At 38.6% G+C, this 25,947-nt stretch overlaps 1 protein-coding gene across 2 annotated transcripts in view; it reads right to left on the reverse strand.

Moving 5' to 3' along the window:
- NR5A2 (nuclear receptor subfamily 5 group A member 2) overlaps positions 1 to 25,947 on the reverse strand; it is a 99,791-nt gene that overhangs the window by 58,286 nt on the left and 15,558 nt on the right. For both annotated transcript variants that reach the window (XM_009934851.2, XM_075422304.1), the window contains one exon: positions 24,046 to 24,692. In XM_009934851.2, the coding sequence (XP_009933153.2) occupies positions 24,046 to 24,692 (647 nt within the window). The remainder of the gene's footprint in view (positions 1 to 24,045; positions 24,693 to 25,947) is intronic.

The raw sequence follows: 25,947 nt of genomic DNA on the forward strand, positions 1-25,947 counted from the left end.
TAAAACTCTGCCCAGGTCCCATGCAGACATTAGCACTGCAGTTGCGATTAATATTAATGTTAATTAATATTAATCCTTGAAGAAACTGTTTTTATTTGGGCTGCTTGTTATGTTGATAAGAGGAACTTTTGCAGTACAGAACACAGAATCAGCAGGAAGCTTACAGGTAATAACGACTGTGGACTGTGACATAGCTCTGCCAGCCTCTGACTTTCTCTGCAGCCACAGCTGGACACAGGTATCAAAATTTTGAGTCTCTAAATTGGATTCCTACATGTCTGTATGCAATAGAATATTAGCTGTGAGTTTAGGAAAATGGGAGACAATCTGGACATCTGATTTATTAGGTTTTTCTTAGCTCATTTCTGAATGGCAGCAGGGGTGAGCAACAAAAAAATCAGGTGGCTCTGCTTCCCATTCAGCCACGAGTGCGCCATACACCACAACTGTGGGAGCTAGGTTTTGATCTGACTGGCACAAACTCAGTCAATGGGCAACATCTTGTAATAAAATGGCAACATTTTCTTAAAAAAACCCACATTTTTTGCACAGCTTGTGTTCAAATGTCTAGCAATCTACTGCTAATCTTGGTCTGAGTACAAGTTACTTTGGTTTGTGATTAAGTTTATAGAAGTTTTATTTCTGAAGATTTACCACAACTGAAATATTACTTTGATACACAAAGTATCAAGAAGATCAGTTGAACAATACCAGATTTATCCCAGACTTATCAAAGTGCATTGCAATTGGGTCTCTAAAAATTTTTTCTGAGGTGTGTTAGAACTTTTTTTTTAATATGGCTACATAAATCTATATCAGGGCAGTTTTCCCGGTACATAAAATAGCCTGAATGATTTAGAAGTATAAAAGAATGCAAGATTATACAAATATTCAGCATCATTTCACTGACAGGTAATGGACTGAATTCTCTCCTTGGTTCTCTTTGGGTCTCTTCAGCTTTCTTCTTCATTTTAACTAATCTGCCTGAGGGCCTGTTTCTTTCAGAACACAAAGTCTTTAGGGAAGGGACTGCCTATTACTATGTTTTTGCGCAGTACCTGTTAATATTATCATAAATCTAATTGTAGAAAAGGGTTGCCTTATGGCATGGAGCATACATGGACACTTGTCTGTAAAGAAAATGATCTATCTTTCATTTTAAACTGCCAGCCCACGAAAGAAATCCAGAATGTCCAGTTAAATAATACAACAAGATATTAGTGAAGCACGCTGTCTTCTTACACAAATATAAGCACAGCTTAACAATACAATGAGAATATTTTGCTCAATAGTTTTTGTACTGTGGCATAACCATATATCCTTACATCCTATGTAACACCAACCTAGGTATGGTATTATATGGTATTCTGAACTTGAGGGTATAAAAGAAATTATTTCATTATAAATGTCTTTGATTCTACAATTCATATGCAGGCAGAAATACAAAAATTCCCATGATTCAATAGAGACTTCAAGGAGCAGGCCCTTAGTTTGTATTGCTTTATATCGGTGGAGGCTCTGATAATGCGCACATTTTTTAAGTACAATCTAACATAAGCTAACTTCTAAATTCAGCTTCTGGCGACAGCTCCTTTTATATTTCCTCTTGCATGAGCACACACAGCACAAAATCCAATCTACTGTGGCAAATATATGCATTTTGCAAATATATGACTATTTGATAAATGGAGTTGAATCTGGGGTTTTTTTAGGTTACTTTTAACAGCTGAGAAATGTGCATAGTTTATTTTTTAGCTCATGTGTTGTATGAAAATTACCTCTTTCTACAGTGCAATGTGCATATGAAGTTCCTTGAGATGTCTGAACTAGATTCACTGTGAGTACTTATCCAGAATATGCAATTAAAATGTAATTCATTTCTAGATATCATCAATATTCTGTCATTGTATAAGGGGAATGGACTAGATGACCCATGAAGTCTATTCCTACCCTCATATCTATTATGATTACCTTATATTAGTAAAATTGCTTTTTAAGGTCACTTACATGTAGTGGTTCCCTTTACACAAATATTTGGCACATTTGGCCATTCATGTGTATTTCTTCATGTTCTGTTTAGAATGGTTTCAGTACAGGTAGAGCATCAAATGAAGCAAAAACCTGATATTTTGTTGTAAATAATTTATAAAATAATGTTATTACAGTTATTCCCCGTGAGGCATCCACATAATGAGCCACCCAAATGAAGCAGGGAAAACATCCACTTCCCCTGCCATAGGTGTGCCCCTGACAGACTCCTCAGGGTCAGAAATCCATCAATCTCGTTTCACACATGAGCTAATCAATTCAAAGAGGGAAGTGCCAATGAGCTATTAGATCAATATGGTGAAGTATGGAGATTGATCTTATCCCAGAGTGACTACATTAACAGACTCGTCAGTGTGACCTCTGCCCTGCGGCGCACATTATACAGGATTGCAAGTCTGATATCTGAATGAAGACCTCAGGTCACTGCTTTTAATAATCCGCTTTGCTGAAGAATTAAAAGTGAATTGGTAAAGGGATGACTAATGAAAATATGAAGTGCTTTCTTCTCCCCTAGTCTTGGAACGCTTGCAGAAATCATGCCAGCTTTTCACAGCAACCAGCAACAGCGACTGTCTCGCACAGAGACCTGCTCAGCCATGCCTGGCTATCGGCATTTGAGATAACGCGTGTAATACAACCAATGGTATTTTGCTCTCCTGCCACAAAAATTAATAAAAGAAACCAAACACAAAACGATAAAAAGTACTAGCTGTGTCAAAATCGATTTAAGTCTTAGGTGAATTACTTCAATTGGTTTAACTGAATTGCCAGACCAAGAGCCATACTGGAGTCCTGGTGGTCTGAATTATTTAGCTGGTGTAAGTGGGATCGCAGCAGCTGCCTCAGCTGTGAAAGTTGCCCACAACCCTGCCATGTGCGGAGCATCCCGCCCCCCAAGCAAAATGTTCCTGACACTTGCATTATCTCAAGGTCCAACCCTGGGAGTCTTTGTGTGCATTTAGGCCAAACGCCAGTGACTTCGGGGGGAATTGATCTGATCAGAGGAGCCCGGCTTCACGATATTTAGGAGCAATACCTGCATACATCCTATGACACTCTTCTGTCCTTTAATCAGCCTGTGCTGGTAAGCGTCACCAACTTTACAGGAAGTCTGTACATGGAGTGACCGCAAGAAATAATATAAGCAACCATTTCAGGCCTCTCGTTTTAAACACTAATCTTTCTGATGTATAGCTTCAGAGATGCTGAAAAAACATACACTTTGTTGTCTCAGAGCATGATATTCATATTGTTAATATTTTTAAAACCCTGAATAATCTCGTTGCAATGAAATATTTATGTATATAACACATTTTAATACTCTATTTTTATTATACCAAACATTTTTATTGTTCATTGTATAATTGAATCAATGAATTAGAAGAAGGTTACTAAAAAAGGATTAATGTATTTTTAATGAAACTGACTGATATAACTTCTGTTAGTCACTAAGAATAATGGTAGATCTATCAGGTTTATACAGATAAGAGCTTTATAAGTTTATCTGAAAGCAAACATAATGGCTCTCATTTAGCTGCAACCTAGAAAAACAGACTCTAGCAATCCTATTCAGTATTTAAATTCATTGTTTATGTATATGATCTCTCTTCCACTTTGTGATCAGATCACCTGTCTAATCATGAAAATATGAATCCGTTTAGCAGTTGCAAAACACTTTTTTGAAAAAATGCTGTTTCAAAGTCGAAGTGGAAGAACCGAGCTAGCCATGCAATACCACTGGGAAATGTTTCTGAAGTCTTAGGTTAATAGATGGGGAACTGGTGAGAACTTCGTACATTGATGGTGAGAATGTGGAATTTTCAATGCTCACACAGCTCAAGTTCTGCATTAGTCCACTAACCTAAACTATAAACACTTTCCAGGTAGAAACTGCTATGGTCAAAAATATCCCAATAGAAAATCCTTATATTAGTATAACACTGATTGAAATTTTAACATTGCACAAAATGCTATATAGAAAATTACAACAGCAGTTGCAAGCTGAGTCCTACACAGGTATTGTGTTCTTTGCAATGTAGCATTTAATTTTCTGTTATTTTGCAACAGATATAAAAATAAATTATGAAATTTTATATTAGTACAAGATACATGTATTGTGGAGATAAGAGTTTATAATGACACCCTTAGAAATGTATTTACATTTTTCAGTGGGAAGTATGTTATCAAACTTGTTTTAAAAAGAAGGATTCTAGTATTTCTTCTATCTTTAAGTAGGAACTGAGAAAGTATATGCATAATACATACATGCGTATGGTACACAAGATGCTGTAGCATTGCTCAAGGACTTGTGTGAATTTTGTGAGACCACATAATTCATAGCGGTGAACCACAGTTAAATAAATCACACCAGCAAAATGGGCATACATTTTTTCCTACCACTATGATGTGGTTTTTACACCATGTTCTCTCCAAACAAACTAAAAAGCTATTCTATAATAGAAGTGTTTTAGATTTAAAAGGGCTTTAGAATTCTGATATTATATTTGTATCTTTCCACTTATAAAGCAAGGAACTTAATACACATCCCATAGTACAGGCCTCGGAAGGACTTTGATTCAGGACAGCACTTTACACATTTATTGAAGCATTTGTCCTGATCTCACTGAAGGGAAGCATACACTTATACATTTTCACTTAAATGAAGGTGATTCTTCTGAACAGGGGCAAGCAAAAGTAAATGTATAGCATATACATATATTTATTTTCCATAAATAATATCTTTTTAAAATTCAGAGTCACACTCAACAAGTGCTAGAAGTAAATGCTGCCTCCCAATGGAAATGTGAAGTTCATTTCCCAATAAAATAAACCACACAATTTCTAGTCCCATTGTTCTATCAGATGTTCGGTCTTTAACTTACTTCTAGTACAAATTGAACAGTTTCCATTCTGGATCTCACAGTCAAATGTTTTGTTTTACAAACTTCATATCATGGGCTCAAAATGCACAGTTTCTGGAGTAAGGAGAGTGTTTTTTTCCCCTTTAACAGCACCTACTTGAAAACTGGTAAGGAATATGAGGAATCAGAAATGGATTACTGGTTGAGTTCAAATGAGGTCATGAAGTTCATGATAAATACAATTTATCTTATAATTCTACAATTTACCACATAGCTTCATAACTCATAACTGCAAGATCACTGTCACACATGTGACACTGTCAACAGATGCATCTGTCTGGTCACAGAATGTATGCCTGCATTAGGAATATCTGCTACTGGCATCTATTTAGATGGTTGTTAGGTATCTAAGTGCAAATAAGTGATACACGTTATTTTATAATCAATGAAACATGTCACTAGCTTCTGTGTAACAGTAATGGCTGAATGGATTTTTTTTAAAAACACCCCTCTTTCCAATTTCCACTGTAAGCAAGGGCTTACAGGCAGAGAGTGTTCATGAAAACTTTCAGAACAAAAATATAATCTTCTGGGAAAGTTACAATAGATTGAAATACATGTCTAGAATCGAAATGCTTCCTCAGCCTCGACAGAATAAATAATAAATGCTTTCTAGGTAACTACTGCAGAGCTTTTGATAACATATATATTAATAAATTAAAAATGTCTGTAGATTGACAAGCGTTCTGTGGGCTTATACTGAAAAGCCAACAGCTAATTATGAAAGCCTGACTCGACTAATCAATTATTCAGATGAACATTAGGTGCCTATTATATGCGTAAACATGGGAATTCTATTTCCCCTAAGTTACTTTCTAAAATAACAAACCCAAAACATGCAAATTTGAAACAGAAAGAAATGGCACTATTATGCACTTATTGCACATGCAGAACTCCCACTGAATTATTCAGGGAATGCTGAATCGGGAGCCTCAGTCTTCTGACTCTGAGCAACACAGCAATAGCAGCACATGCCATGTTGTATTTGTTATGCATGTAATATTGATTTAGCTCGTTCTTGCTGGTCATGTTTCAAATTCATTTCGTGTTTAGGAGATAGGGGAAAGGAGAAGTATTCCTGCATTGATATTTGCAATATATTTTTATGCCTGTTGAACACGAGATTATCTGATAAATTAATGAGACCATGGCTTCCAAGTGCAGGAAGAATAAGCCTTTGAAAAGGAGCACAAGTGAGGTAATGAACTGCTTTCTGAACAGGTTTGTATTTGCTTCATTCCCTACCTCCTCTGTGTAAAGACTGGGAGAATCCTGGTATTACAGAATGCATTCACTTGTGTCTCATTTAATTTGCGTGGCACAAAACACAGTAAGGTAATGCATAATCATCCTTTGCATTTGGAAAAGACCATGCTCTTAAACAGAATACAGCAACGGGGAAACCAGAAATAGATGTGACCAGACACCTGCTGACAAGCAGTGACAAATCCCACTGACACTGCAGTGACCCGCAGTTAGTCAAGATTTAATTAAGGAGCATAATTAAGTCAGTGGAACAGAACACTAATGAGTGGTGTTTTTTTATATGGGTAATTACACATAAGAATACAAAGTAAGCTAGGTCCTAAATAGATCATTAAAATGAACAGTATAGAATGACAATCAGAGCTTTAAGTACTTTTTTTCTTTCTCTGCAGCAATGCAGGTTGAAACAACACAGCTCCAGCCAAGCATCTGTACACACACTAACAAACACTACTGGCCCAATCCTGCATGTGTCTAAGTGTGTCGGTAATGTGCTCTTGGTGGCACAATGCACACCAGTCAGGCTAGGCATGCATGGGTTTGCTGGGCTCTGTCTGCCGCTGTGGTTGCGTGTGTTTGTACCATGCAGGGGTCACTTCGACTCATTTTGTAACAAATGACATTCTGTGACTATTCTCTTACAAGTAGCACATCCTCTAGATTTCATTTATCGGTTGTGTTGATTACAAGGAAGGGATACATTACAAATTGTCCTATGATTATCTGCATGTTGGGTGCAATATACCTTTGCAATCAAACAACAGAGATTTCTTATGGCAGTGGTATTTTATGCCTGATCCAGTTCTCTGGAATTTACTTCTTTAGAAATTACAATCTTTAGACAGTTGAATGAAATTGCCAAAATATCTCTGTCTATGTGACATTTGCTTATATTTCAAACAGAAAAGTATTGTAAAGTGGATTTACTTGACCAACATGTTAAGCTGGGGTAGAAAACATAATCGTGAACAATGATGATGATGGTAGGGGGAAAACAGCTTTCCTACGGTCTCGAAGATTTAAAAGAATGCCTGTGTAGTCTGGGGCCAGCCCTCTGCCGGGATTACTCTATCTGCTCCCAGCTGGTAGCCTACAGTTCATGACAGCCTTTTATCCGTTATCAAAGCAACAAGTGGAAAAGCAGATCCTCCTGCCTGCAAACACTCTGTTCAGTTCTCTCTGTAGAATTTCTGCTTCTAAATCTTTCCTTTTAACAAATCCTCAGATTTCCTTCCTACTGCTGCAGGAGACACTAAATATGTCTCTCAAGTCTTTAGCTCACTTGTCTAACAGAAACTCTGCAGGACACTAAAGGAAGAGAGAATAATTGCATTACAACAGGACGTTTTCTACGGAACTGACTGAAATGCAGAATGAGCCTGATCCTGCTCGCATGAGAGTGCTGACAGTTTAGCAATTGAGTTCAGTGACAGCAAAACCAGATCCTAATTACTCATATAACACAGTACCAATATAACAGTTCAATTACAGTTTTGGACTGAGACACAAATTTGGCTTAAATTTAATCTACTAATTACTAATCTTCTTATTTATATAAGTACAAATTTTACTGTAGCAAGAGCAAAGCAAGCAAACTACACTGAAACTTACGACATATATACTGTGCTTACTTTGCTTTTTTAGTAGTATAGGAAAAATAAAGAAAGGTAGAACTGGGAGATATTTAGGTGTAATTAATGTGAATTATTTCAAGCAAATTGGTCCACTGAAACTGAACAGTTATTTGTTATTAAAACAAATCTAAATGAATATGCTTTATATAGTAAAAATATACATCCCACTTTCCTTAAATCTTGCTGTCATAGAGTAATGGCTCTTAGAAACACAATCCTATAATAGTTACTACATGTATATTTTTAAAATCAAGAGAACAACTTAACAGGCTGTTATGTAGGCTACATTAAACCATGATATGCATTAGGGGATTTTAATTCTTTTTTAAACTCTTTGTTTTTTAAACAGATTTTCCTATCACTTACGACAGTTATGCAATGACAGAAGATGCTGTGGGAATGCCAGCGTGGCAGCTAATCCAGGACTCGCTCCTGCTCTGAACCAAGGCCTTTGCCACCAGGCACCTCTGTGCATGCCTAGGTTCCTCCTCAAGCCAGACACAACAGAGGGAGCAGGGGCCAGATCCTGCCAACACACTGCCCTGCCAACACACTGCCCTGCCCGCAGTACGATCCTATGGCACTCAGCATCATTAGACCTCTGTATCTAACTCTACTCATTTAAGTCCATCGGAGATTTTTAACGCATGCGAAAGCATGATTTGGCTCTGGGTCCTCTGGTGCTTTGCTGAAATGTGGGCAGCAGCATCTCGTTTTTACGAGGTGCCTGAGGTAACTTCTGGATAGAGCCCCAGTAAACGTAATCTTAAGATATGGGGTCACTAATTGTGTTTTTTCCTGTGAGCTGGAGCACACATGAAAACCGTAACAAAGCTGAAATACAGTAAAAGAAGAGGGGTCATAAAAATTATGTAAACTATTTGTCTGGTTTTGTCTTTCTGTGGGCACGTGCCAGTATAAAACACGGGATCAGCTGGAGCGACTTCCGCCCGGGCTGCAGACACACGTATCCATAATGGATCCCTGACATCTTCTTCTCCCCCATTTTCGTCCCTGCGAGTCTGCCCCTGCCCAGCCGCGTATGAATGAACAGAAGCTCCTTTCATCCCCCACTTGCCTGGCGCTTCAAAAGGAACTACGAAAATAGCAGCAACAAAAATCCAGCCGCCTGCCAAAAGGCCCTCACACATCCCATTCTCACAGGCATGCGAAAGGTTGGAGAGCTCAGCAAAATTTTTATGTACGGGAGCAGGCCCAAGGAAAACTCACACGCCATAACCAATTGTGGACAGAGGATCATCTATCAGCAGACAAATGCAGGAACTCCAGAATGTCTCTCCTCAAATGAAATAATATATCTTTGAAAGCCAATGCCCGTTTTAGGCCTGAGGCCCATATATCAAGCCTGAGAGGCTTGTGGATACGCTCCAGGGCCATTAACCTTCCACCTGTTTCCCCTTGTCCTTCAGGATGAGACCCTGCCCTTGATTTTACTCCCTTCCCCTGTTCATCTTCCGACAGAGAGTAAATGTAAAGCAGAGGGCCTGCGAAATAATTCAAAGGCAATGGACCAGGGACATGGTTACAAATCTCTGCCACTGGCACTGTGACTTATGCAGGCAGTTTGTCACACATGAGCCAGGTGACCTCTGTGACATAACAGAGAAAAATATCGCCCGAGATCAAAAGATGAGATTCAGAGCACTCTAACTAACTCTGGTGTACATAGCCTCGCTACGTGGTGGCCAAGGGTTTCCTCTCTTCCGAATACTGCTTGCTCTGCTCGCTAGCGGGCGGGCCGCGCTCCTGCTAATTTCAGTAAGCTCTTTTTCTCTCATCTCTTCGGAAATCCTTCCTGTAACCTCAATGTCAAAACTGGCCTCCTCATGAAGCCTCTCTTTTTCAAAAATGATTATTAAATTGACAAGGAGAGAAGCAAAATCTCTTTCAGCAGATAAAAAGCATTCTCATTGAAAACGGTGGAATAGTCGCTTTTGCAAATGGTCTGTTTTAATCCAGTAATTTTAGAAATGCGAAGTAATCCTAAAACTTTGCATGAGCACATACTGTCTCTGGTATTGCAATGAGAATTCTACAAAGTTTAGAACATTTATTTGGATTCAACTGTCATGACGGTTGAAATGAGAGTAGAGTTAGTATTACAAATGATGTAATGCACCCAGATAACACACATCTGTACTGATTTGTATTTTACAAAGAGATATACTACAGAACCAGAAGAACAGTCATTTGAAATAAAGCCTAATCAGATTGATTTTTTTTTTTAATCTTGAATTCATTTTTCAAGCTGTGTGCTACATAGGAAGTTTCCCAGCTGTTTTGTACATTCAGGACTTCTCTGCTGGGTGCAGACGAAAGAATAAGGCCTAATGCAGTGTTTCTCTTTCACTCCCTGTAACCTAACGGTATGTCTGGAAGGGACATTTAATTTTGTCTATTTCATAAATTAAAAAAAACCCACAACTGTCACAGTATCCCTGGCACGATGATGAAATGAGAAATACAACCGTAGCTAGATCAGCCTAAATCCCATTCTAATCCTAAATCACTTTGGCACTTGCCAACACCTAGCTGATGAAAAACTCAGTTTAACCCATGAATGTATAGAAAAATACACGTATACAAATACACAAAAATTCAACACATTGCTTACAAGTGTGCTAAACATTATCTCATCAGCTATTTCATTCTGTCTTATCACATGCTGACTTTGACAATTCTGCACGGAGTTCAAGCTCTTACCCAAAATCATCTGAAAGGGTAGTGTTCCACTATGGAAATGTATCTAAATTCACTAAATCTAAAAGCATAAAAAGAGTTGAACTACAAATAGGACTTGAGGCTAAATCATGCAGTAGCTATAAAGAAACACACAGCTGAAAATCACTTAGTGTTTTCCATTTGCTAAAACCTAAGGCAGATCATTAAACAACTCTGTTGCAGAACACTGCAACAGTAAGCACAGCAAATGCAAAATGAATATTACAAAAACATTACCATGAAGTGTTACCACATGCATTTGTAAAAATAAGACAGTTGTTTGATTTTACAGTGATAAAATCTTTTGCTCTTGTTCGGGCCCTGTGCACACACCTTCTCCTCTTTTTAATATCTCTAAAGAAGTCTGCCAGAGATACAACAGTCAGCAACTACATGTGAGTTTTGTCACTGGTTTCAGTGAACTCCAATTAAGATCCGAGATGTCTTCATTTTTGAAAATACCTAGGGTATTACTTGTTCATGAAAAATATAGGTGATATATCCAAGATCTGGCAGTCAGATCTTTAGCTCTCTTTGACACTCGTACTAAATATATTAATTTGTATTTAGGCCTGATTTCACTTAGGCTTTCTGCAGCCTTTATTTTTTTTAATATATTTGCTGTATCCCTGAAAAAAAAAAAAAAGTAAAGAGCACCTATCCCAATCCATTGTTTTTTACAGTAAGTATGATCTAGTGCATCTGCTTTTGCAATATTCATGAAATTTGAAAATCGAGGCTAGGCATCATATGGTACTCTAATAAAGGATTTTGCTCATTTGAGTGTTTCATCAGTTCTGAATGCCCAAATAGGCTATTAGAATTTTGAAGACATAAAGCAACCACTTTAAAATGTTATTATATGTGTAAAAATACTATCATATAAATATAAGAAATTATAATATTTATAAATACACAATCAGATACACATGAGATTATTTGTCCCATTTACCTCCCACCATGTGCTTTTTGTGTAAATAACTACTGAGCATCTAATACTTTATAAGATTAAAGGTTACAGCACCCTGATTCTAAAGAAAAGAATTTTTCTCTTCTTGGTTTTAATGTAATGTAATGTCTTGTCTTGAGGAAAAGGCCTTAAATTAATTGGTTGACATAGTACACAGATGCTATAAGTCCAGTTAATTGTATATTTGAGTGCTTACGCCTCTCTGATTCAGTCATTTAAAACAAAAGAAAACAAGCAATATTTAACATTTAAAAATAATAAGAAGAAGAATTTGGGGCATGAATCATTCCTTGCATTCTTTTCCAGCTACAGACAATTTCTGTTGGGAAAAGTGCCATATAGTATCGACAGTGACAACAAATTGTATTGTCCGGTGAACATCTGTTTCCGACTCCCACACTGATATTGCAGGTTGGGTACTTCTGATTTAGTCTTCACAGGCTGCCCGACCACAGAGGAACTGGAAATTACTGGTACGTTCAACTTTTATTATTGGAACACAGGAAAACTTTATCATCATGCTGGGAAGTTCTGTGTCTTTTGAAATATTGCAAAGGGGGTTATGTTAGCACAGAAAGCCACATGCAGAAGTTCTTATGAAGAAGGAGAAAAGCAGCTCTTGTTCATTGTGTCTGTCAGTACATGTGGGTACGTAAGTTTGAGAGGAAAATCTCAAAATGGAACAGTATATCTGTTTTCAAGAAGCAAGGTTTGATGGCAAGGGTTGGGAGAGTGTGTGTTTGTTTTTAATAAAACCAGCGGCACTGCAAAAAGGACCAGATTCTCCCAGTCTTGCTCAATATGTAGTACTGTGTCCCTATACAAAATATCTCTGAAATCCAAAGCAGTTTCTATAGGGTGAAGCAGGCTGAGGTTTAGTATGGGTTGCAGGATCTAGCCCTAGAGAATGTCAGTCTTGAAGAAAGAACTGATCTTTTCTAACTTGTATTTATTGCACCAAGTTACTATGATAGCAACTTACAGAGAAAGGCTGTGTTAACTAGCTAAAATTATTACTCTTAAAAAACACAAAGGCAGTACTAAGCAATCTTTTCAAACTTGGGGGGAGTTTGTTAGAATGATCAATGTCATTTTTTTCTCACAGTTAAGCCACCACTTATTATTCAGCCTGGAGAAAAAGGTAAAGTTCCGCTTTGGCAGAGACAGAGAAGAAATGAAGATACACTCTTGATAGGCACCATGTACCAGTTTGATAAAGCTCCAGCTCCTGATCTGTTAATACACCAGCCAGTGCTTGAAACTATCCTCTTTTACAGAGAAAGAGGGAGAGAGATAAACTCCACTGAAACTCCTATTAATGCTAATTAGAGTTGCCAGCATGCAGGGCAATCAAAGCCAAAATATGTGGAGCTCTGACTGAAGTCAAGAGGAGAAGGATATGCCTTAAAGGAGAAGAATGCGAATGGAAAATGTATGTTGTTCAACATTAACAAATGAGCTAGCCATGTAAACCCTGACTTTGAGGTGTAACCCTTCCTCCTGGGAACACTGCCCCTGAAAGTTCATTCTTAGTCAGGGGAGGGCATTGTCTTTGACCACGCTTGCAGAATGAGAACCTATCTTGTGAATGACAGGTCCAAACCAGAGTAAAGTAATTGTCATGTGCTTATTTCTACTTACAGCTGTTACTATTATTGTTGCTGTTGTTAATATTCTTGTTCTTCATTCACTAGATTATAAAGAAGGACCATTGTTTTCCAAGTCCTGCATCAGAAATACAGCTTTTTGATGCTCATCCTTACAGCGATCTTGGATTTCTCAAAGACTAGAAAGTCTGGGTAGAATCTTAGCAATATGGCCAATATTTAAAATACTGTTGGGAGACTCTAGGTCTCAGCCTCAAATGCAGAAAATTGCCTGATCTTGCTTTTCATGAGTGTAATATCTGTTTGTATATGTACTAACCCAAACAATATCCAAACAGTATTTGTTTGTGAGTAGCTTGCTTGCTACCTCACTCTTTTCTCTCCTTATGTAGATAGAAGGAATATTAGTAATTGTGGAGTGTTTACAAAAGAAGCTGAAACTCTTTTATACCATGGTGACTGAGTATGAGCTACACATTAAGTCTCGGCTTTCACTTGCACACTAGATGATTTGCACCACCGCCTAGTTTAGTCTCATGCCTCCCAGCAGCCTGTCTACTAAATGCTTACCATCTCCCACAATTCTTTCTAATGTCAGGGTTGTTATGCCCAAAAACTACTGCATGGACAAAGGAGAGTAGAACCAGGGACTTTCAGCAATTGTCGCCTGTTATTCTCCCTACATGCTTTTGCTGTTACCTGAAGGAAAGTTAATAGTTTTATTGTGATTTTTACTGAGCTACAGGAGTCACAAGATGGAAAGGAGACTGCTAGCCTGTCCAACCCACCGACTTTGAATCTTTTTCTCAAAGATTTCCACCTTTTCTCAAAAGGGTGCACAAGTAGTTTAAGGGGTCAGCACTGAAACACACTGACTGTTGTTGAAGATCTCTGTGGAATAGGTCAATGGAGCCCAGAGCCACAAATAACTGTATTTACTGCCTGCTATGTAGTGACTGTGGTACTAACACCACTGCCGAGCAAGAGAAAGGAAAAGAGGAGGAAATAAATAACAAAATGTGCATTTTGAAATAACACATAGTAAATGAAACGTAAAAACTCGACACAGGCAGCTTTACAGAAGAAAACAGGAAACCAGCAGATGCTGTGAGTGAAACTGGAAATACAGTATTCAAGATCTTAACTCACACTTCTTGTTCAGACAAAATTCGCTTTGGCTTCAGTAAAGTTTTCTTCTGATTAGCAGTACAAGACTGGGCGTATAGCACAACCTGACCTACACTGAAAATTACTATATGCAAGACTGACTTGTTCAGCTCTCTAATTAGGAGACTAACCAGTAGCAGGAACACATTTATTCCCTTGTACAGGGAATTCTGGGCATAGCATGATGGAGATGAGGATGGTTTCCAGCACTCTTTTGGGACAACATCCCCATACCTTGAAGAGGGATTAAGTAGATTAGAGGATGACTAGACAGCCCTGTCTCTGCCTCCCCTAAAGCGCTGCATCGGTCCTCAGAGTAAGTAAGCAGCTGGTGCACAAGGGCTGCAGCAAGGTGCTTCTTGAGTGGTGAGGGATTATGACTCAGCACCACCAGTTACTGTGTTTGCTCATTACTCAGGACAAATAGCGAGACTGCAGTAAGTATTCCCCAATAAATACCAAAAGGTATCCAGAAGAAACAAACAGACGGTGCTGACCGTAACACCAGAATAAAGATACAGTTCTTCGTCACATCCAGTGTCACTTATTCAGGGTGATGTTTCCTGTATTCAGCAAACATGCCAGTAAAAGAATTTCCTTGGCATACAGACAACATGGAAATGTCCTTTTAAAAATCAGTTAATACCAACAGAACTCATGAGCTAGCTGGAACCATTTCCTATGCTATGGAAAGAACACTTGAATAAGGTTAACCAAGATATTTCACCCTCCCAGCCTCCCCCCTCCCCATCTATTTCTGGATGTCTTCTTTTGTTCACCCTTTGCTAATTATAGTGGCCTGCTTAGGTGATATTTATAGTCTTAAAAGAGTTGCCTGACTTTTAGAACACTTTATTCATGTATATTTCCTGTGTTTATTGTTGCCTTAACTAATTTTTTAAATTAAATTTACTTGATCCAAGATTTTATTTAGCAACAAATATCAAAGTAACTTTTCTTTCAACAAAAGTAAGAGCTGTATTTAGATGTAAAAGCATTTTTCTATTTCTGAATTTCTGAAAGCAGATTTTGGTTTCTTTTCCTCTCCAAGTGATGGGTATGACACATGATTCCAGAATTAGACAAAATGAAATTTCTTTTTTCACCACAATATGATTCTTTGGTATCTTATTTTACTAATTTATCTTATGTTATTTTGACTGTAATGGTTGCTTTAATGACTGGGATGTTTCCAAGACACAGTGTTAAATATTTATTTGTCCAGACTCCCCCAATGTTTACCCGATCACCTATAACTGAACTTCTGTCAGTTACAGAAGTGGAAAAAAGACATGGATCATGTCCACCTAAAGTTATAGCTTCCCTTTCCCACTGGCACCATGTTTTATCTCTTAGTTTTCCTTAATTCCTTCTTAAATCTGCCCTTTTATTTCTTCTGTAGTTGCTCTACAAACATGCATGTATTGATGCCAATAGCAACAACTTTCAGTCCCTATTTCAAAACAGCAAATAAAGAACATTTTAGGGAAAAATTTGGTGCATGCCTTTCAATGCTGCTGAAAGCAGATTTTGGGAAATGCTGAAGCAAAGCGCAAGACTAACTAGCGGTTCACCTCTCAGCAGAGACCCTTTCTCCTTCCCCGGCAGCTGCCATCTGCTCGGGCAGGCATAGGCAGCGGTCAGGGCACTGCACCTCTGGGGAGGACAGACCCGGGCAGCTACGGCCCGTTCAGACCACTGCCGCCCTGATGCCTGCACATCGCCGGCGTATCTCATCGCCGGCGTATCTCCATTTTACACCCACGCGGTGTTGCCTGGCGGGACCGGTAAAGTGCAGAGCAGCCAGTTGAAGCCCACTCCGAATGGGGACACGGGGAAGGGGTTTGAGCGCCACGCGGGTGCAGAAACACGAGCAGCAGAGCGGCTACCCAGGGGATGGTGTCCAGCCTCGCACGGTGCCTCAGGCTGCGCGCCCATACCCCTTTACACAGCAAAGAGCCAATCTCAGCTCAGGGTGAAGGAACGTGTGAGAGAGGCAGAGCCGCAGCCCTTCAGCAACTGCTTTTTTAGGGTTTGCTGCCAGAGTTATTTGTAGATTTCCAGTGCAGGGCACAGTTCCTCTTCCCGACGCAGGGCCCTGAGGGCACCTGCAGGCCCCTAATGGCCCTGAGGGCCCCGCCTGGCCCCCACCCACGGCACCATTTAAACTCCAGCCAAGGCCCTAGCTATCCCTGCACTACCTCAGAGGCAAGGCTCCCTTGCTGCTTGTGCATGCCCTTGCCTCGTCCCCTCAGATCCTGTCTCATCCCTGGGGCCTGTGAGGGCGGTAGGGTGGGCCGATCCTGCCGGCACCCCTGGGGCTTGCCCTGGGCAGAGGGGCGGCAGGCCCGTGTCCCCGAGCCAGGCCAAGGTGGCCGCAGAAGCAGCGCCTGTCGGTTCCTGTGGTGTGTGGAGAGCATGTGTTTCAAATCAATTTTATAACGTGGTAGGACAACGTGTTGTGTGTGCTTTTTATTCAGAGTTGAAATGGTTGCGAACTTGGTAATTAAGAGGTTTCTTCTTAAAAAAAAAAAAAAAAAAAAGTCAGAAAGCAGTTAAAGGCTGTCCTACAGATAGTAGTTACACTTCAACTTGTTTTTAATTGCTCTTTCCAGCCAGGTGTGAGAAAAGTGGGAGTGATTCAGTAGCCACTTTATATGCCACTTCACTAAAAGATCTGCACTCATTCAACAGAGTACTAGATTTTGGACGCTGCTACTGCCTTCACACTGGCTGCAATGGAGTTAAAACCAAATGTTTATTGTTCATTTGGATATTTCTTGAATTGCACTCAGGTTTAAATAAATTTTTGAAATGCTATTTCCTCTTGCACTAAAACGCCTCCTTTCTTGAGATTGCTGGTTTTGCTTATTGGCTTACTGGGGGTGTAGGGAAAAAGCAACTGAATTTTGTTTCCAGCACATGAAATTTTGCTTTGCTTCCTTTTATAAGTAGCCTAGTAACATGAGGCTATGAAATAGAGCAAACGAGGATAGTTTCACTCTGTGAAAAAAAAAAAAAAATTAAATCAGGTAAGTTTTTGGCTAGCATAAAATTACATGCTTCCCTGGCAATAGATGGGTTGTTCTGTTTTAGAAGTCTGAAAAGCTGTTAACACATACTGGCCAAAGTTTGGAAAAAGAGAGGTACCAGACAGAGGTTTAAGCACAGTCTGCGTCTTGATTTTACTCCATTTGAAACTCCATTTTGTAATAATTTTAAAATTAGAAATGGAGAAGACTTAAGTCCCGTAGTATGTTCCTGTGCCTATATAGCTGTATAGTGCATCCAACCTGTTGTGAGTGATCTAACAATCTGAATGCTCTCAGCTTTAGGCCTTCTCTCCAATAACAAGTCTGATGACTGAATGTTGTGTAAAGCATCTTATTGGCGCTACTACAGGTAGAACACAGTTCCTCACTCTCCAAGGTCTCTCTTTTGTTCAGATGTTGTACTTCTACATGGCTGCCATATGGTTGTATTTGTTGCTTCATTAAGATCTGAATATTAGGATCTCTTAATCTTTCTTCATAACTCATACTTTCCTCTATTTTTCTTTTCATGTCAGCATTAGCCTTAGAGCAGAGTGGATTATGTGAGGTATTGACTCCACAGTCCTGTATGTACAAAGATAATCATCCCTTGATCTGGAGCAGCTTACCTCTATGAATGAAAGTATAGAATAACATCCACTTGTATTATAGGGCTTCAGCAGGGTGGACAGGAAGTCTGTAAGTGACTTCAGTATGGCTAGGATTTCATCTTTACTGTAGGTGATCCTAAAGTCTACAGGTTAGTAGAAGAATACCGTTAAATCTGAACAGCCCTGATAGATTATAGAAGCAAACTTCCACTGTAACTGGGAACCATACAGAAAGACCATACAGGCATCGTACACAAGCGCTGGAGCTGAATGATACAGGTATTGCAGAAAAACTCTGGATTTGAACAAAACAAGTTCCCTTGCTGCAGTAAGACTTACTGCCTGGTTGTAGGGAATGTCATAATTTGCAGGGAGAAAAATGGCTTGTTTTGTGGCAGAAACTTGCAAAACAACTGAGTTCTCTGCAAGTCAAGATCTTTCTGCCAATAAAACTGTGACTTTCTTAAGCAGAACCAGGAAACATTTCTATGATTTTCCAAGAGACTGGAATTATTTAATTTTTAATCTGGAAAGATCTCTCCATCATTCAGCAAAAAAAGAAATCGTCACAGTAGAAAATAACGGTTAAAAATAGTGGTATGAAAATACAATAGATTATGTTAACACGGCTGAGCATTCACTGTGCAGTTTCTTAGCCAGTACAGCAGTCATTACCAGAATTCACTTTACTATCACTGCACTAGCCACAACATGCAAGATCTAAACAGGACTATTTCTTCATCTTGCCCTAGAGCAATGTAATCTATGTTTGGTAATGCACCCAAGTAATCTTTCTACTGTATAATTCCCCGTGTCCATACTACAGCCTACCATATCTCTGCTTGTCACTAGCATTAAGATGGGCTGGACAGCGTTTGGAATTGTCACTTACTCAAATTTTCTCTAATAAGTAACAAAACACTGTTATTACATCATGGCTATTCACGGGAACCTGGGTAAGTTTGCTACAGTGAACTGGTGACTGCAGATCCACTCAAGTGTAGAAGTGGCAGTCTTTCAGAAAAAAAAAAGCGGCCACCTACATGGAGCATGGTTCTTAGTCTCAGCATAATGCTGAACATCAGGTATTAGATGGAAAAGTGAGTAAATCCAGAGTGCCTGAACTCAGTCTCCTGCTATCAGAGGTGATAACATCATATGGCAGAGTGAAACTAAAGTAGTCAGCTGTGACGTGAATGGTCATAAGAGACTGTAATTTTTCTTTTTACCTCTAGAAAAAATGCCAGAGGCTTAGCAGTGAGCAAACTGTTTAGAGAAGCTGTAAAACGACATGCCCGTGTGCTGAAATACAGCATTTAGTCATACCCTTTGTTCAGAGGAGAGCCAGAATATCATGAAGTTAACTTCTAACAGTATTCCTCTACAAGGTTCAGCTAGGTGGCAGATACAATCTCATGCTTCATTAAACCCTGGTTTCTCTGCTGAGGCTTCTTTGTATAGCAATGATTTTACTATTTGTGAAATTAAATTAATGATTCTAAAGCAAAGAATTATTTCGCTGTGCAAGAGAAATACTTTTCCCTTTCCCCAATGTTTTTTAAGTAGTGGAGAAATACTTTTTCAGATCCAGACACATTTAAGCCAAACTAAAAATCATAGCTACACATGACAACATATTAACTAATCTGATCACTGATATTAAGGGAAACCCTAGGCCTTGGTTTCTGGCAGCTTCCCTGATTGAAAGAACACTGCAGAATTTTTATTTCATCAGCTGTGTTAGTTACATTTCCTGTCCTGATAAACACATACTGGAAAGTCCAAAAGCACTTCAAGTTACCAAACTGCCTTAGATTACTTAAGTTTAAATAATTTATCAACCTTTCATCACCCTGAAGGAGAACTTTTAAGGTATTCCACTGATGATATTTTTTTTCTCAAAAAAAACACCACCTCTTTTTTCATATTCTGTGTTAATTCAGTTTAATAATTGGATTTCTGTACTGTAATTCCTTATTTTCTATGCATTTCTTGATATTTAATTACATGGAGACTGAAACTTGAAAGTAAAGCTGATGTATTGACTATTATATTACTATATCTATCTAAATACATTTTACAGAAAAAAAGAGACTCCAGGAGTTCTGTTAATCCTATTCACACAAAGTTAGCAGTGCTTTAAGAAATAATTTGAAACTTTGCTAATATAGTTGTGCTTATGGGGAATATGTAATACAAAACTAGGCTTCTGTTTACTTATTAGCTGCCAAAACATCTGTGTTCTCTGGTACAGTAGAAGTCCTATAGATAGGCTTCTTCTGAGGTATGTGATAAACCATTGTTTCTTTGAAGGCCACATTTGCAGCTAGTGTAAGCATGGACAAATCTATAGCAAGAAATTGGTCCCAGAACTGATATAGTCTGACATCAATGAATGGCCTAAATTTGCAAACTCAGTGGATAGTTTTAGGATGGTCTGCTTTAAAATGAAGTACACCAGCGCTTCCTGCAATCATTCACTAAATGGGTTTGTGCTCACATAGTACTTTGACCTGTGACATCCTCACTAAAATATCCAAATAAGTTAAGGTAGTATTTTTTCTGAGTCACAAGTCCTTTAGTGCCTATTTTATAACTATCGAAATTTAGTTAATTTTCTGATCGTCATCCAGAAGAAAGTATCCTGAGGACTGTTCTACAGTGCAGGTGTTGTTTTCTTCTGGCCCCAAGCAGAGACTGCTTTCTTTTATGGGTTCAGGAGCACTTAGCTTTGGAAGTAGTTGCTGAATTTTCACTGATGCAGGCTGATGAGGAAAGACCAGTCCAGTGGGACTGTCTGCATCCTTTCTTGGGGCCGGGTAACCTTTGGACTCTGGAAACTCTTGCAATATTTTCTTTTTAGCTTTGTACAAAGACCTTTCACCTGACTATGACAGCTGGCTACAAATCTAGCATCCCCAGTGCATTCTTGAGTTTTCTTAGCTGAGGATAAGATGGATATATCTTACTTTTATATTTACTGAGCTTTCAACAACTCCAGAATAGCAAACAAAGGCCTTCTTTACTATTACTATTAGTAAGATCATGAGTCTACTAGGAGGTTATCTCTGTATTCTTATTTCATCTGTGTATAAAGAACTATACAGAAATATTTCTCATTATGAATAGGAAAGTAATATGTGATGTCAAAACCTAGAATTTATGATGTAATTACTAATTAAAAAGCATTCTGACTGCACAAGACAGATGGGTATGTTTGAGATTTTAACAGGTGTTAAATTCAAAGTTACTGGATTGCCACTGGCTCCTTTGCATCTTACTCTGACGTTATTACTGATACTGACTAGTTTCCTTCATTAATATTTGCATTAATTTCTGATATCCAACATGAAGATGGAATGATCTGCTCCTTAGCAAGTATGAGCATTAGCCTTAAATTATGTACTTCAATTCATACACAGGTCAAATTCTGTAAAATGCAATGCATGTTGTAGATAGTTCCACCCAATCAGCATTTTTACCTTTTACATGCTTACATGTATAACACATTCCAAAAAAGGTGTTGGCAACTTGTAGAGCAACAAATAAGAAGATTGTGATAAGCATAAGCTAATAAATGCTTTATGAAATAAAGTTTTAAAATATTTCTGTTATCACTTGAGACCTCTTTTAAAAAAAATCAAATTTTCAGTCAAATGGAAAGTAAATAGAAGACTTAAACTAATTCACTGTTGGATTTTTGTTATTATCTCTAAGGTAAACATGGCCTAAACTACTGATGGACTGATGGACAGCATTTTTTTATCATGTCCTCCTCCTTTTCAGTTCCTCCTGAAATCTGCTAGCTACAAATCTCTAGGTGTAGCAGAAAGGAAAATGTTTGCCCTTCTATATGAATTGAAGAGACAAATGTGTCAGACCGAATTTAGAATGAAGCAAAAGGATGCAGTAAAGAATTGCGAACGTGCTGTTAACTCAGAGCTAGTGGTGCAAGACATCACTTACGACGACAAAATCGTGATGAATTTCACACAAACCACATTTTTACTTTCTTACTGTTTAATTATTTGAGTAGTTTAAAATTTTAGACCCAGAGATCTGCTAATGCACCTATCTTACCTGAAAGACATCTCAAGATTCAGTTGTTAACTTTAGACAAGTAGGAATAATAGGAAAATATCCTCTTAAGCAAAGACATGCTTCTCAGCTGTGTGTAGACAGGGAACAGAATTAGCAGTTCTGAAAATCTAGTTGCATCTTTCTTACAATCACCTTTTCTCTTCCTTTTGCATTTAAAATCTCTGTCATATCTTTAGGTGTTTTTTTTTCTGACCTCCCCCACAGGTATTCATGTTCTGTGGAGCAATCTGAAATAGCTGCTTTTGTTGGCTTGATCAGAAGGAGCTGAACCCGTGGATGGATAGAAGACAGCTGTTTTCAGGAGAGGTTTGGAAACCCTTTGTTTAGTTCTGATCCTCCCCTCTCAGCTGCAAAGAGAGGTTGTGTTACCTGGTGCTGTTAAGAAAGCAGAGTCTGATCTGAACAAGTTCTGAGCACCTTGCCTTTTTGAAGTTGACAGGCTTAAAGTTCTTAGCATTATGTGTAATACAGTCCCTAAATACTGGATGTGGATGGATTACCAAGTGTGTTGTTAATGTTCTGGAATGCTGTGCAGTTTAGCTGATCTTGTCCAATCGAAAAAAAAATCTGGATATGCCAGAGGGTATGAAACTGTCTGAACTCCTAAGTTTCTGAGATGTGAAGGGTACAAATATTAATAGGAAACCACTGCCTTCTAAAAATGTGTGAAAGTCTGTTCACTAGCCAAAGGCTGGATGTGGTGAATTTCTAGAGTATACGTATTTCCAGAAGTCTGTATATACATGGCAGTGTATATGTATATCCTGAGCCAGGAGAAGCTAGTCAGCATTTTCATGAAACAAATTTCTACATCTTTTGTGTACATACTACTAAACATATGTTGGTTGAAGAATACCACCCAGGCTGAGGCTGGAGGTGAAGACCACCTCAAAAACTATTTCCCAGTACAGCATGTTGAATGCTTATAAGATCTGCCTATAGATTAAGGCATGGAATCACAAGTTGTGGCAAGAACAACTCTGTGTAGCAGACAGATTCAGTAACTAGCAATATAATACAGAAATTCAGATATGATTCAAGTTCATCATCTTGAGGTTTTTCTGAGACAAATGATCTTTTATTCATTTCAGAGCTAATTTCTGTGTCAAGAGATGGTTAAAAACTGTAGTTTCTCTATTGCCTGATGCTAAATTTCTAGTTTAAAATTTGACCTGAGCACAACAGACCACAAAATTGCCTTAAGAAGTCTGAGAAATGTAAATGGCAGAATTTCTGGCCACCAGAAAGCTGTGCATGAGGATTTATTGGGTGCTCCAACAAAATTAAGAACCTAAAGGTCATCGTGGCTAGCCTAGATTAAGGGAATCCCCCATGTATCAGTGGTGATGAGAACCAAAAGGAGTCCTTAAGGTTTCTTCCTTGTTTTCTGTTCTGTGTATACCCTGCTTAGGACTGAGCCTTCGTGGTTAACTACATATGAGAATGCACAAAATAATATCCCAGTGAGAAAGTGAATATTCCAAATGTGGACTTATATAAAGAGTGTACAGAGATGGACAGAAATGGTGTTCCTCATATGTTAAATGAGGTAATAGATAATGACATAAATGATTGTAGAATGTGTAACAGGCATGCTTACAACTCTATATAAGCCAGACAGTGAGCAATACTGACAGGGAAGCAGTAAAATTTATGCGAGGCCCTACGGAGGTTAATAACAGTTGTGGTAAATACTGAAGTACAGAAGAGCTGAACTGAAACTTGAATCTCTTTGCTATAACTAATTACAGGCTCAGGTGGAAGACAACTACAACTTTCTCCTCATAATAGTCTTCCTACTTCAAGCCAAATAAATTAAGAATAAGATGCTTTGGGGCGAAAAAACACAAAATAAACCATACTTTCTTGTTTGAAGTACAACATTGTAACAAGTGGTATTTTTTTTCTTGATTGAATGATAATATAATGTAAGATCGTTACCTACCTTAAGTTCTCTAAAAAAGATGCTACTCCTAGCCCACTCAACAATGGAGAAGAGGGTTTGGTCGGCCATTTTACACATAAGCCCAAATGTGTTGAGCTTCTCGTGTTTGCTTCTGTTGGCTTGCTCTTGCTGCAGATACGCCATGATCTTAGCTTGGACTTGCGGCTCATCCGGCTCACATTTCAGGAGTTCCAGTATCAGATGTGGAATACTTGCTGGTGAGCTTGTTTGATAACTATCCATGTAGGAGTAGCCCATTATTGACTCTGGTGAACTAGTGTAAGGGTCAGGGTACTCGGACTTGATAGCACGGCTTGGAAAATGGCCATAGGTTTGGTAACCCTGCAAGCTGCCATGGGGCGGCATTGTCATACTAATTGGAGAGGTTACAAAGGGACTTCTGTCATAGTCTGTAGGAGGCAAGGCAGTATGGTTCAGAGGTAGGCCTTTGGAGGCAGAATGGATGTTCTGGATTGCAGAGGATATTGTCAGGTCAGTTGGCATTGCTTGGATCACCTGAGTCATGGCTTCCAGTTTAAGTCCATTTGCTCGGATAAGGGCTTTCTTCTGCTGCTTTAATGCCCTGTCTCTCTTGTACATTGGTCCAAACTTATTTCGACCGCCACGCATTCGGTCAGCTCGCACAGCTGTAAGGGAAGAGGAGGAAGTAAATCGTAATCAAAACTTGGAATCAACATTTTTTAATGAAACATGCATTAGGACAGAGCAGAAATGTATAAATGTAACTCCTTCCCCCCCCCCTCCAAATTTGAAGTTGCACTTTTATTCCTAAAGAAAAAGATTTGACTCAACCAATGTCACTTTTCTGCTAATTTAAATATCACATGCATATATTACTAACGTAGAAGGACTTCTCTTTACATTGATTAGGACACAGGGACAAACACAATGGTTGGCTACAGGAATTTCACACCTGCTATGGGATCATGTGAAGATCTCAATGTGTATTTGGTTTTATGTCAAACTACTATGTCATTAAGAAACAAGGGCTGATGTCCAGAATTTTTCTGAGACGTATCCAGCAGACCACACTGTCTCATTATAATCATTCCATTACTGCCTTCCACCGCAGCAAAACATCTGAAACGTAAATTGTGAAATGTTCAGTAGTCACAAAGGGGAATATGTTTCTCTTGGCAAAAAGGAAGCATTTCCTTTTGATGATTCTGTTCAGGTGGGTGTAAAACTTTGAGACATTTCTAGTTAACTGAAAAACTCTACAGAAATGTTTAGCTGCAGTTGGAATGTGCAGAGAGAAAGCTGTCAGCTTGCTGCCTTCCACACAGAAAGTGGAAGTGAAACAGAAACTATTGACACTGTTCTGGTGTGTAATATCTCTGGAATTAGAAATAATTAAAACAAATCCACCTCAACAGCTGCCTCGGGAGTCATACTGGTGGTCTCTGTCACAGCAGTGTCTGTCACCATAGTATATATGTAATGGACTAGCGAGGAGTTCTCACCAAGCCCACCTTGCCCAACAGCAATTAGATTGAAAGAGGAACCTTTGACAGCCTGGTGACATGTTGAGACTGCTGAGATTGCTGGAGGTTAAGTTCTTGAGCTTTTTATCTTAGGGATTAGTAGAACATTAAAAATTTATTATGAATGCTAGATACGCATAATACTGTACATTATCATAAGGACTTCAACGTTTAATGATTTTTTTTGTCCATGGTAGTTTATGAATTAGACTTTAAGGCTGTATATATCGCTATCAGGGAAATACACATATAAATGTCACAAGTATTTACAATTATGGAAGCACGTGTTCTTACGATTTTCTAAACAAAGGAAAAGTTGTATGAATGTCTGCATAAGGAAGCTAAAGTACATTTTCTAGAGTATCTTTAAAACTACAAGCACTATGCTTAAATTTGT

This window comes from Opisthocomus hoazin, chromosome 6, assembly GCF_030867145.1.
Source record: "Opisthocomus hoazin isolate bOpiHoa1 chromosome 6, bOpiHoa1.hap1, whole genome shotgun sequence".
NCBI classification, from domain to species: domain Eukaryota; kingdom Metazoa; phylum Chordata; class Aves; order Opisthocomiformes; family Opisthocomidae; genus Opisthocomus; species Opisthocomus hoazin.